We start from the raw sequence: 14,177 nt of genomic DNA, 5'->3' as shown, positions 1-14,177 counted from the left end.
GGGGGAGGTTTTGAAGAACATGAAGCTAAATAAAGAAATTTTGGTCAGATGATATACCTATTGAGGCAATAGAGATGCCTAGGAACGATTAGAGTAACTTGGCTAGCAAATCCTTACAACAAGAATTTCGAGGACAAATAAGATGCTTGATAGCTAGAGAAGAAATAATCTAATGCCCTTTTACAATAATAAAGTAGATATCTAAGATTGCTCTAATAATCGAGAAATAAAACTCATGAGCCATACTATTAAGTTAAGTGAAATAGTCATAGTTGGAAAGATATAAGCATATCATATAGCCAATTTATATTTATGATGAGGTGATTTATGATGGAAGCAACTCATTTTATAAGCTCGATGATAGAGTACTATAGGGTTAGAAAAAGATACTTGCACATGGTTTTTATTAATTTGAAATAAAAAACATAAGATAAGATACTAAGAGAAGTGGTTTAGTGGGCAAAATAAAAGAAGCGTATTCCAAAGAAATATATAGACAAAGATGTGTATCGAGAAGTAAATACGAATATTATGGCATATAGATGGTAAAATGGGGATTTTCCCATCGTAATTGATCTCATCAAGGCTCAACCATAAGCTTCTTTTTTTTGTAGAAGTCCTAGATGAGATAACTCAATCAATACAAGAAAACGTGCCATGACACATATTTTTTTTTGATGATATTATTTTGGTAGATGAGACTAGGAAGGGATATATACTAAGTTAGAATAATTGAGACATGATTAGGAGTCAAGAAAGTTAAAATTAGGTTGGAGTAAGACAAAGCACCTGAAGTGTACCTTAAGCACTAATGAGATAATGAGACGTATTATAAAACTAAAAGAGAAAGAAATCACCCCAAGTAGATGCTTCAAATACCTTGGGTTTATATTTCGGAGTAATGAAGACGTGAAGTAAGATGTGACACATAACAAGATGTTCTCATCATTGAGATAAAATAAGAAAATGATTAGTGGTAATTAGGGTTTGAAAGGGGATGTGATAATCAAAATGGAGGGGGTAAATGAGAACGGGTGGATGGGTAGGGTTAGATAAAGTGAAGGAAATGATTAGTGGTAATTAGGGTTTAGGGTTGTTTATGGATTTCAGTTATGTTATTAACATATGATATTTTAGTAACTATTAAGGGTTTCGTGAGGACAATATGGTAAAAAACCTATAAATTAAAATGAAAAGGGGACAATAGAGGTAAACTGACCAAATAAGAAAAAGAGACAATTATATTGAATTTGAGGGAGTATTATTTATTGGGTAATGATATATACAACCCTTAAGGTTGTGTATATAAGAGGGTATCTCAATGAATCTCTAGTAGAATTGATATTAAATACTTATGGGAACATTCATCAGTATTATGTTTTTCTTCTTTTAGGCTTTTAATTGTTTTAGGAACTTGCAACTGTTATTTATCCCTTTAATTTTCAATCTTTTGTGTGACTTTTGATCTTTCTTTTTTTTTATCTACTACAAGACAACTAGATCACTGGCACTACGTAAGGGTCTTTAAAGATGTGCGAACTAATTGACCGCATGGACCCCTTCTTTCTCCTGTATATGAAAAAGTTAATCAAAAAACAAAAATATATTAACTATAAATAAAACGCGAAATAAAAATTTTGCATAGGACTATAAATTTTTCAAGACGACTCTGCCACCACATATACCAGATGGTAGATTACCACCAACAATATAACCTTTTAGCTGCCTCTACGGCACCACCGTCAAAATTTTTACAGCACCATGCCATCACCAACAATATAAGAGTTTTAACTAGTATTAATCCAGCTTAAATTTCCAAAACATATATTACATTATTTAATTATGTCTATTTAGAACTCACTATGTTGTTTTGGATTCACAAGGTTCTATTGTTTGATTAATCTCCATCTTAAGTTTTAGACTAAGAAATGCACTAATTCCTTTCTGGCCACCATTCCATAATCCATGATAACATTTCAAGGAAACTCTATAATCCTGTTAGTATTTTATAATAATCATTTTAGTATTTAAATTTGGTTCATCACTTATTGCCATAAATTGTCTGTGTTTTTCCACATGTTTCATTTTATAATTCATTCATGCATTATTTCATCATGCATTAAACTCATCTAAATTTGTTATGAAGAGTTACAATTTTTTAATGTTCAACCCCTATGTACGTTAAATCTACTTTTTAAAGTAATCGGGCTATATATATTGTATCTTTGATTTAATGTTGTGGAACATGGATGAATTAATATGAACCGCTACTCTGATTAGTGACTTTGTTATTTAATATAAGTTTTATTATTCTTGATTTCAATTACTTAAATATTTTTAATTCAACTTAATTACTTTTTAATTTGGACATCTTTTGTTTTGATTTTCTTATTACTTTGTAAAAATTATATTTTTTTTGGTATTCAACCAAGATTTTTGTTAATTAGTTTCTTTGATGTTAAATTTTTTAACAATATTATAGATGAAATTTTAAATGAGTATTTTCCTTTTTAATTATAGCAATGCTTTATCTAATTATTTTTATGACAAAAAAAAGAAAAAGTAAAAAAATCAAATAAAATATCAAAGATAAGTGTTGACAAAAAATTCAAACTTTAAATTTTTATTAGCAATCATCAATATTGAGATTTAATTCAAATTTAAAAAAAAATTATAAAAAAATCAAACCACCTAATAATGTTGATTGTTACAACTTGCAAGTTACAATAATATCCCATTTGACTATTATCCTATACAATGGCGGATCTACCTACGGGCCCCCCGGGCACGTGCCCCACGTAATTTTAAAAAAAAATCGAAAACAGGGGCTTGTTAGTTCAGTCTCATTTACCAATTACTCGCTCTCTGGTTCTCAGCTCTCTCTCACTCTAAACCTAAAAACTCTACACAAACTCTTCCTCCACTGTCGCTGCCGCACTCCCGCACCACGCCACCGCCGGCTGCTGCTCCATCACAGACACCTTCCACCGCTGCTGCCTGGTGCTTTGACGTTGTCGGTGCTGCTGTGGGTTGCTCGACGCCTCGATTCGAACACAGTCGAACTCGAAGAGTCGAAGGTTTTCAAACCCTAATCCCTAAAAATCGAAATTTTTGATTTTTTTTAAGGTATTTTCACTCTTTATCCTAAACCCTAACATTAATCTTGTTCTAATCTTTAATCTTAGTGTTAATCTTAAATTCTTAATCTTGTTGACTTGTTTTAACATTTATTTTTAAATCTTGATTTTTGAATTTTGTTAGAATGTTGTTTCTTGATTTTTTTTTTTTTGGTTTATGTTGTTTGAGTGATTGAAAATTTGTTAATGTTTAATTGTTAATGTGTTTGTAATTTGAATAGATGATAGAGTAGGAGTAGGATTGTTAATCAAATAACCCTGGTTCCGTGGTTCCTATTTCACATTCATCAACAAAAACCCTAAAAATCAAAATTTTGATTTTGTAAGGTATTTTTACTCAATCTTAATCTTAATGTTCTAATCTTTAATCTTAATCTTGAGGCTTGATGTTGTACTTTTAATCTTAATCTTGATTCTTGAATTTTGTTAGTGTTTTTTCTTTTTTTTTTTTGTTATTTGAATAATTGAATATTTGTAATGTGTTCACTAAACTTGAATCATTGATTTTGTTTGATTTTTTTGTTTATCTTCTTTGAATAATTGAATAATTAAAAAATTGTGAATGTGTTTGAATGTTCTTACTGGTTTTATGAGATGATAAAGGGTAAATTATTTCCCAATGCAATGTTCGTGGTTGAGGGAAGTTTCAACTTTTTATTTTTCAATGTTAATTGTTGTATGATCATTGAAGTAGGAAAAATCACTGTTTGCTATGTTAAATATATTTAATTATTAAGTTAGGTATGAAAGATTAAGGGCTAATGATGGGTTTAGATTTTTCTTTCAAAAAAAGTTATGGGTTTAGATTTGGTTGAAGTTCCAAGAATGGTGAATTGTAGTAAAACAATGAACATACAACACTGTGTTTATCTAGTACTGTTAAGATGATGTTCTGTCAATGGTTTCAAAGGTAATTGTTGAATGATAGTTTAGTTACCTTTTTAGAGAAGAATTTGTTTCTCAATGTTTGTATTGATGCTACTGTACATAGATTCCAAAATATGAAAACTAGGCGAAAGCAATTGTAGATTGTTTGTTACTTTATAATTCATTTTGTTGGACTATGTTTTCATTGTAAATTTGAACCATTGTAGTTCCTTCGTTACCTTTTATATTACTTTGGCTTTCTCTTGGGATCATTGCGCTTCTACAAGTCATTTTGTCGAAATAAAAAATATTTTAGTTGTTAATTTTACAAATGAACCTCTGTCGAAATCCCTTCCATTTGTTGGTGTTTCAGGGGACTATGAACCTTGGATCTGCCACTGATCCTATATAAATAGCATATTGCATCCGACAGATCCAAAAGGTACCCATAAATAGGAATTTTCTATTTATCCTTTCCCTTTCCTCATCAACAAGATAAACATTCTCCTAATATTCAAGTACAAGACAAAAACCCCAAACCCTAGATTTTCCCTTTAATGACTCCATTGACAATGCTTTTTTTGTAAAGATTTTCGCCGCTATGCTCTTATTTCTTTCTCATCCTTTCAGATCGATCTTTGGTGAGGTTTGTTCTCTTATTTTCCCCCTTTTTTTTCAATTAAATTGGGGTTTTTTTTTGGTGATGCTATACCTAATTTATGCGAAAGATTCTGGTTACGAAAATTGAATCACTGATTCTTGATGCGCTTGATTGCTGAACTTATCTATTTTTGATTATGTTAGTAGGTTTTTGTTTTTTGTGTGTGTTGTTATGAGGTTAAAATCTTATTGATGATTGCTTCGATTTATCAATGGAAGAGCTTGTTTTCTTTCAATTTATTTTTAACAAGCTATATAGTTATTTATAGCTAAAACAGGCCCTTCAATTGCAGATATATTACCTGAAGTTTGTGGATGTGATGGACTAACAATGTTTTTGGGTAGCATATTTGATGAATTTAAGTTATTGATAATTCTTTGTTTGTATTTGTTCAACTGAAGAAAAACGGAAGGATTTTTCCTTGGATTGGATCGTTGTAACACTTATTTACTTGTGATTTTTAAGTCATTATCTGTAGTTATTGTTGGCTTATTTATATCTATGTCGTTTGGTTTTATGTACCTTCTTTTATATCTAATTTGTGGTTGATACTCGATTGTGTGGGTATTTTTTTTTTTTTTTTTTGAGGGTATTGGGAGGGGGTTGGTTGGTTATGTCTACACATTATTACAAAATTGAAAGATTAATTTTATGCAAACCTATCCTAATGTTTTGATCTCTAACTTACAATATATACAATATAAGTACTCCCAAGAATTTCGTTGGCATGGTTAGGGGTGTTCAAAACCGGATACCGGGTCGACCCGGTTCCGAAAAACCGTGTACCCGGTTTTCCGGATACTTTAAATTCTGTTCCGGATCTGACCCAGTTTAAACCGGGTCAGAAACCGGATACCCGGTTTTGTTTTTTTTTTATTTTTTTTTCCTTATTTCTTTTAACATTTTTTTTAATATATAATTCAAATAATATTAAAATACTTAACTTAATTAGTCATAAACTATTAAAATACAACCATTAGTTAATTGAAATACAACCATAATTCCATAAACTCATAATTCCATAAACCAAAAGCAAGCGATTAAAATTTATAAGTTGAAACTTCAAGCTCCATTAATCATCTTCAACGACGTCGAGAGTTCCATCGATTATGACCTCTGAATGCTCCAAAGTTAATGCATTACCTAAACCAAGAGCACGAACAGTCGAACAATATAAGGTTAAAGGAAAAATATTTTTACTCTTAAATATTAAATAATCAATTGAAAAATTATTACAAATTTATACTAACCTTCCTCCATTTCTTCAAGTGCAAGCAAACTCTCCTCTATTGCTAAAGGAGTTCTAGAAATACGAAGCCAATCTTGTGCGCAAATAAGGGCTTCGACCATCTTTGGAGTCAATGATGTTCGAAAATCATCAAGAATACGACCACCAGTACTGAAAGCCAATTTAGAAGCAACGGTAGAAATAGGTATAGCAAGCACATCTTTAGCCATCTTTTGAAGAATGGGATACCTTTTTGTTTGATATTTCCACCATAGTAAAATATCAAAGTTAGAATCATGAGGTTCACATGCATCTTCTAAATACCTATCCAACTCACTTTTGTTTAGATTGGTTAATGAACAACCTGTCTCCATTTAATATCTTGAATTCATTAGTTCAATAAGGTCCACCTTCCCCACTCCTTGAGTCCCACTTTGAGTAAAAATGGTAGAGGTTGAAGAGGTGGAAGTGGAGGAAGTAGCTCCACTTGTCTTTGGTGGAGGCATAGAATAAGAATAAGAATCAAACAAGTTTTGAAAAACCATTTTAATCTTTAGTGACAAGAGAGTAGCTTTTGTGGCATCATATGAAGCACGCACAATCCAATCAACATAATTCCACTTATGCCTAGGGTCAAGGAGAACAGCTACAAACACTAAAATATTGATATTATCGATGTTTCCATAATATTTGTTATATTTTGCCATCATATTGGTAGCCATTTTCCTCATACCCTCATCATCGATACTCATGTTGGCAAGCAATAATCTAGTCCCAAAAATCTCATGTGCATAAGAGTTGCAAGTTACATAACGAGAAGCAGAAAATATCAAAGTTGCATCATAAAAAACACTCAAAAAAGGTAAGAAAGTAGACACTTCCTTCCAATCCTCTTCAGTAGGAGCACCACCAAACTTCCTAAGTAACTTAACTGAAGCAGAATCTTTCATGCATAAAGAAGCAAATGACTCTTTAAATTTGATAGCAGATTCAAGCATTAGGTAAGTTGAATTCCATCTAGTTTCAATATCCAAAACAACAAGGCTTTTGCTCTCCTCTTTTTCCTCTTTTATGCATTCTTTAAACTTGTTAAGCCTAGCAGGAGAAGACCTTACATACTTCACAAGAACACGAACTTTCAAAACAGACAAATCAACTTCATTCAAACCATCTTTCACAATCAAATTCAGAATATGTGACGCACATCTCATATGTAGGTATTGACCCTCCAACAAACTAGTATCCCAAATGTTAAGTCGTTTCTTAAGGTAATTGGTCGCTATGTCATTTGAACTTGCATTGTCTACGGTCAATGTCATGATATTTTTCAAACCCCAATCAATCAAGCATTTTTCAACGGCTCTGCTAATAAGTATTCCCTTGTGACCAGCAATAGGACAAAAGTTTATGATTTTCTTTTGCAAATTCTAGTTATCATCAATAAAATGTGAAGTCAAACACATATAACTTAAGTTTTTCCTTGATGTCCAAGTGTCTGTTGTTAGACAAATTCGTGACTTAAACTTTTGAAAAAACAATTTCAACTCATTTCTTTTTTCAATGAAAAGACTATAACAATATCTAGTGGTAGTGCTACGAGAAGGAATCTTAAATAAAGGATTCAAAGCCCTACAATACTCACGAAATCCTTCACGTTCAACAAAAGCAAAAGGCAATTCATCCACAATTAGCATTGTAGCAAGTTTTTTTCTACACAAATCATAATCAAATTCCCACAATTTCGGAACACCAACACTATCAACACTACCATCCTCATTGACTCTTCTAGCAATATAAAATTCAATTTTCTTTTGCTTCATATCCAAATTTGGAGGATATTTTTTGCATCTTTTATTATGATTAGCCAAAGGAGTTGTTCCATTTTTGCTAGGACAAAAAGTTTTGCAATACTTACAATGAGCAATTTGTTGAATCCAATTCATCAACTGTGTAATGATCCCACCATTTTGATCTATTACTCGTACCAGTGAGGTTGTTTTTTCTGTTTTTTAATTGGTGATCTTGTATCTTCATCCTCATCGAACAAGCGATCAACACTCTCTTCAAATTGAGTTCCTTCATTCTGTAGTGAATTTCCATTATCATCAAAAGACGACCCCATGTTCTATACAAGTTACCAATTCATAATCAGTTCATCGCTAGTTGTACAATACTACAATCAATTCACAATCAGTTTATCATCAATTCATCCATGACCTTTCAGCTAAGATAGTCACCACAAGTCACAACTCACAACTTACATGAATCATTTCCAATTTACCATTCATCAGTTCATCACAATTCAGTGATTCACAATCAATTATTTTCTCCAAATTTAAAGCAAAAAACAAAGGATTTGTAGAAGTTAACAATTCACAATCAGTTCATCAGTAGTTGTACAATCAATTCACAATCAGTTCATCATCAATTCATCCATGACCTTTCAGCTAAGATAGTCACCACAAGTCACAACTCACAACTTACATGAATCATTTCCAATTTACCATTCATCAGTTCATCACAATTCAGTGATTCACAATCAATTATTTTCTCCAAATTTAAAGCAAAAAACAAAGGATTTGTAGAAGTTAACAATTCACAATCAGTTCATCAGTAGTTGTACAATCAATTCACAATCAGTTCATCATCAATTCATCAAATTAAATGGCTACCGAAAATCAGAATATCAGAACAAATATCAGAATTTTGAACAAATGATAAAGAGCTACCGAAAATCTAGATGGTGGTAACGGTGGGTAAGAATCCATGTAGATCTTCAATAAGTACCGAAAATGGCTGAATAAATCTGGGACAAAATCGAAAATGGCAAAAAAAAATAATTAAATAAGTACTGAAGAAGATCTGTGACAAAATCGAAAATGCGAAAATGGTGATGAACTAAGATGATAAAATCGAAAATGGCAAAATAAATAAATAAATAAATAAGTACTGAAGAAGATCTGTGACAATCGAAAATGCGAAAATGGTGATGAACTAGGATGACAAAATTGAAAATGCAAAAAAAAAATAAATCTGTGACTAATATCAGAAAATGCGAAAAATTAAGAAGATCTGGAGAAGAAGAAGAATGGCGATGAACTAAGAATGGTGATGAATTGAAACAAACTTACCCAATTAAAGAACTGAAGAAATGAAGAAGAAGAAGATGCGTCTCAACGTGAATGGTGAAGAAGAAGCAAGATGACGGCGTGAAGAACTGAAGATTGAAGAAGCAAGATGACGTCTCAGTGAAGACTGAAGGAGGAAGAAGGCAAGCAGCAGCCATCAAGAATGAAGGAGGAAGAAGACGGGATACTGGGATAGGCCCAAGGTAGATTATGTCATTTAGGGTTTTGTTCTTTTGGAAATAAAAATCAAAAAAAAAAAAATCAAACCGGATACCGGGTACCCGATTTTCTAAAATTCGCGATCCGTATCCGACTCGAATACCCGGTTTAAAACCGGGTACCCGACCCGAATTTGGAAAACCGGGTAATTTACCCGGTTTTAAAAATCGGAAATCGGGTTTTTCGGATCGGGTTTTCAAAACCGGATATTTTTGAACACCCTTAGGCATGGTAATACATCCACTTTTACATGGAGATAACTTAGATGTGTGTTATCCCAATAAGAATATTTGCCTTGTATCAATATCCGTTTCTCTGCACAGATAAATTAAATTCCCTGTTACCATTTACCAAGAGTTTATTTCATTGGTATTCCTCATGTTGTCTAGTTGATTAGAGAATGATTCTGCATGCTCTTTCCTTTGTTTATTTGGTTGGAAATCTGTTTTTTGTCTGGTTATTTGTAGACAAATATGCAAACAATCCTGAGAAAAATAAATAATATGACAATCGACATTGGGTATGTTATAAGTTACTTAAATTGTTCAATTAAACTAGCTTTTCTTCTCTTAAGCCTCAAGACTCAATGAATAACAGTCATTTAGTTATTTTATGAATTTATTTGGTGAAGCACTTGTCTTATGTTTGATCTGTGCTGGCATCTAGTTGTCTTGGTCTTGCTCCGGTCCCATGAGTTTTTTAATTTGCAAAATAAAAGGGATGCACCAGAGGCTCTTGCTTCAAGCCTTGAATCTGTTGCAGGTTTTGATTGCTTCATCTGCATCCATATTTCTCTTTAACCTAGGCTGTATTACTTTTTTGAATGGTGTATTAGGATGTTATTTGTGCTATGTTTGTTTGATTTTAGTATTTAACTGCTCAGTGCATTTTAGGATAGTTGTTGATGGAGTCACACATCGCTTCAATTGGTTGTGCATTTGTGTTTTTAAGCTTGTGGATTATATTTACCATCCTCTTAATAAAGACCATAAATAAGTTGAAGCTATAACTGATCTGAAGTACCTTAGCTAAGCAAATCTTAGGACTTATCAATTACTAATTTTGCTTAACCAATGATGTTAAAGTAAATCGCTTGTTTTTGGATGCATTTCTGCCTGATGCATATAAATATTATTAACCTTTTGATGATGATTCAATCTCTAGATAATTGCTGAGGTCTACTTACTTGCATGTTTTGGGACAATTCCCACTGTTGATTATTCTTTTTCTCTCTATTCTCTTTGTGACTTGAAATTTGTTGATTGTACTTTAAATTTTTGATATTTTCTAACTTGAAAATCTTATGCATTCTTATTCTTATTGGCAGATTGTGATAGAATTAACTATTCAATACCTCAAGCTGAAGGAATATACTACTTTTGGAGAGAATATAAGCTGCCGAGTAACTTGTCTACCTCTAGTGAGAAATTGACACTTTATTTCTAATAACAAGGATCTTGAATAGACACTAGTTCTGTTGCATTTGGGGTTTACTTTTCCCGAGGGGGGGTCGAAGAGCATCGGAACACAATGCGTTCGGTGCCCACTATATTTCCTATTGTCCCTTCCATTTTGTTGGCTACTTCTTTGCATAGTTTTTTATGTTCCCATCGTTTGAAACATCTTGAAAAAAGTGATCGGCGTGGTAATCTTAGTTAACATTAGGCTTTTTCTGTGATTCACTATTTTGTCCACTTTTGTCCTCCTTGTGTTTTTGGTTTCCCCCTGTTTCTTGCTGAAATCTTGGAGATAAACCGGGATTACTCATTGGGAGGTGTTTGATCTGCATTTTCATCGTTGCAATAGTCTTAGAAGGTTTTTTCTACTTCTATTTTAGGGCAATTCTGTGTTTTCTTTGCTATACGAACTTTGTGTTTTCAGTTCCCTGGCTCTTATTCCGATGGACATTGTTCATGTTGACGGTAGTGCTACAGATGAACAGTCTTTTGCCGTGAAGAAGCAGCATGCTTGCCGTGTTACTGGAATTGAAACTATAGAGGAACTTCAAAATGCACTTCATGATACTCTAGCAGTGAATAATGAGAACCTGGAAATCAGCAGCAAGCTACCTTCAGATTATGGCAGTAGCAGTCTGGAGGATGAAAGCACAGGATCAGGTGACAGTAACCTAGATCCGGAGGGCTCTAATGCATCATCTTGTAAGTGCTTACACAAGAGCGCTACTTTCCCTATTGCGGTTAAAGAGGAAAATGCACCTGAATCTCAGCCAGAAAATAAGTCTTGTACGCGCTCTCAGTCTCTTCCGACTGCAAACAAGCTCATCTCTGCTATGAAAGGTGGCCGAGAGAAGGAAGGTGTTCCTCCTAGGAAGCTGAGTGTATCTTGGGCACCTGATGTGTATGATCCTGTACCAACTTCCTTATCTCACTATCCAAAGAAAAAGTCTCGGCTTCAGTTAAAGAGCAACAAGAAACATGGAAAGAGCAAGCAGAAGAGTAAGAATGCACGTGGGGGAGCAAGTGCATCGAAAGATAAGAAACAACACCGCAACATGGGCGGAAAGTCTGATAAGTGTTTGGACTCCTTTTTGGATGCCGATAAGGTACCACCATCAAACAAGTTTGCTGCTTTCACTCTGCTGGATTTTGATGATGGTATTGAAATAGGTAGCCCTGATTCCAGCTGCGCGAGCAACTTTCTGGAACAATCCGGTGGTACCATGCATTGTGTTTGCTGAGCTGATGTTATGTAAGCCGGTCAAGTGGTTTTACCAGGATTTTGCTACCGAGTTTGGCATCTTCTACTGTTGTAAATAAATAAGAAGTTGAGACATTTTTTGAGGCTTTTCTATGGTATCTGTTTAGCTACTAAGCTGTTTTGCTCTCTTTAAAAGACACTTCTTGATTGAAGTAGTGAACTGTGTGCGTTGGTTGACAATTAAAAATGGGGTAGTTAATATTATCCAGGTTAAGCTATATCAATATAATGTGATGTGTTATGTGTTGTGTTAGTACATGTAAAAACAAATATCATGTATTATTTTAGATTTCTGCAGCTGTCTTATACTTAACAGACTGGTGGAGAAGCTTTGCTATCCTACTCTGGTTTTATGGTCTTTGTATGATGGCCTCTTGACTTAGGAGCTGCATGTTGAAAATATATTGACGAATAATCTTTTATGAAAAATGTTTTATAAATGTACTGCACACCACTAACATTTGTTACTAACTGACTATCAAGGTTAGAATCCGGATCTACCTTGGATCGATAAATTCTTTGTTGATAGAAGACCTTATTTGGGTCAACTTAAATATGGGTCAACAAGTCTTGTATGATACTATTTTACCGTGAAACGAGCCTAAACAAACTGCCCATTAGAAAAAAACAAATAATAGAGTTGTATAAACGAAAGATAAATAAATAAATTTGAGTACTTAGTAAAGACAATGTTTAATTACATGATTAAAATAGACACTCTTCCCTTCAATTACTAAAAAAAAACCCGACTTTTGTTGAGAAAATGGAGCATTTGATAACAGAGGAGCAAGTACCACCTCCTTTCATCCTCATTCGATTTTAACTTCCTCCTACGTGATAAAAAAAACCACTGTACATCGTTAGATTGGATAAAGTAAACTGAAACTCATCCTAAATCACGAAATTGAACAGAAGCTTTTGGGAAATCCCCACTCAAAACAAAAAGGTCTGTTTTCACACTTGTTTTTTAGTTGAATATTTGTTGTTTACAAGTTTTTTTGTTTGATTTGAATTCATGCTCTTGTGAATGTATTTAAGTTTCAGTTTAATTTCTTATTTTGTTTTGGAAATGAAAGATTGTTGCATTCTTATCTTTTTGGTTTTGGGTTAGGAGAAACTATGAATTGGAACTAGAATAATTGATGAAGATTGTGGGTAAAAAGTAGAACCTTACATTGACATTCATAAGTATGCCATTATTGATGGACATTGTTCTGCCTCTCCTTTATTTTCAGTCACAAATTCGATTATCCAATATCGTTTACACTTTGTTTGGATGAGAATTTTTGAATTTAGGAGGTAGGGGAAAGGAAGGAAAGGGGGAAGAAAAGGAAGGGAAAGGATGAGGAGAGAATAGTTGGAAAAGACGAAGTCTCTCTATTTGTTTTGAGGGAAAGGAAGAGACAACCTCTCCAAAATTGATATCCAAATAAAGGAAACTATATGACTTCAAATCCCATTCCTTCTTTTCCCTTCGATTCCTTCAATCCAAACAAGGTGCAAGTGACACCCACATGCCTCCCACCTAGGCGGGGTTTTACTCTTATTTGTGATAACCAATATATTATTTCCGATCAACACTTAGTCGCACACCATTTGCAACTTCACCTTGAAAAATGCACATGATTTGAGCCATATTAAGTGGCAGCCTTGATTTGTTAGGTGTAAGGCTTGGAAGAACATAGCCTCCCCAACGCGTCGTCAAACGGAGAACAGTTTGGTGGTGGCTGTGGACTTGTGGTTCATCATTTTTAGGGGTCAGATTTATGAGTCTTTTACTTCAATACTTAAGTGGTGGTGTTGTGATATATGAATATGTTTCAATTACTTTCCTTAATTGTATATATTACATTAAATTCATGCATGATTGTGGCTAGTGCAAGAAAAAGTGAGTGAGTTATCTTACTATAAGGATTAAACAATATACAAATTTTCTTGAATTTTATTGATGTTTAGCAGGAACTCCTTCCAAACCTCTCTTTTTGTTATTTAGTACCCGTAGAAATTATAACCATTATAGTGTCTAAGGATAAAATATCAAATGGGTGGTTTTTATAGTGTGTTCCATTGTTTTGTGAGCTTACTGAGCTAATTTTTTTATCCTTACCCATTTTAGTTTCTCACCTTGAAGGTTAGTTTTTTTTTATGCATGTGGTATTTATTTAATCTTGGGTTCATCTTAAAATGACAAACTATTAAGTTTGTTTTACGAAGCAATG

The 14,177-nt window shown here is 33.3% G+C and overlaps 1 protein-coding gene across 2 annotated transcripts; it reads left to right on the top strand.

Annotated features, from left to right (window-relative positions):
* The first annotated feature begins 2,825 nt into the window (after nucleotides 1-2,825).
* LOC130809991 (uncharacterized) lies at nucleotides 2,826-12,300 on the top strand. Of its 2 annotated transcripts, XM_057675882.1 has the most exons (3): nucleotides 2,826-3,126; nucleotides 3,359-3,464; nucleotides 10,568-12,300. In XM_057675882.1, the coding sequence occupies exon 3, from the start codon at nucleotides 11,141-11,143 to the stop codon at nucleotides 11,936-11,938; it is 798 nt and encodes a 265-aa protein (XP_057531865.1). In that variant the 5' UTR covers nucleotides 2,826-3,126; nucleotides 3,359-3,464; nucleotides 10,568-11,140; the 3' UTR covers nucleotides 11,939-12,300. The 2 variants fall into 2 exon arrangements, with proteins under 2 accessions (XP_057531865.1, XP_057531864.1); XM_057675881.1 differs by lacking the exon at nucleotides 3,359-3,464.
* Nucleotides 12,301-14,177: the final 1,877 nt, after the last annotated feature.

Source organism: Amaranthus tricolor, chromosome 4 (assembly GCF_026212465.1).
Source record: "Amaranthus tricolor cultivar Red isolate AtriRed21 chromosome 4, ASM2621246v1, whole genome shotgun sequence".
In the NCBI taxonomy this organism is placed as follows: Eukaryota; Viridiplantae; Streptophyta; class Magnoliopsida; order Caryophyllales; family Amaranthaceae; genus Amaranthus; species Amaranthus tricolor.
Note: the sequence above shows the minus strand (reverse complement) of the source record. Positions and strands in the feature narration are given on the sequence as shown.

Bases quoted from the DNA above. Each gene is read 5' to 3' on its own strand.
- LOC130809991 (XM_057675881.1), top strand. From the start codon at position 11,141: ATGGACATTGTTCATGTTGACGGTAGTGCTACAGATGAACAGTCTTTT.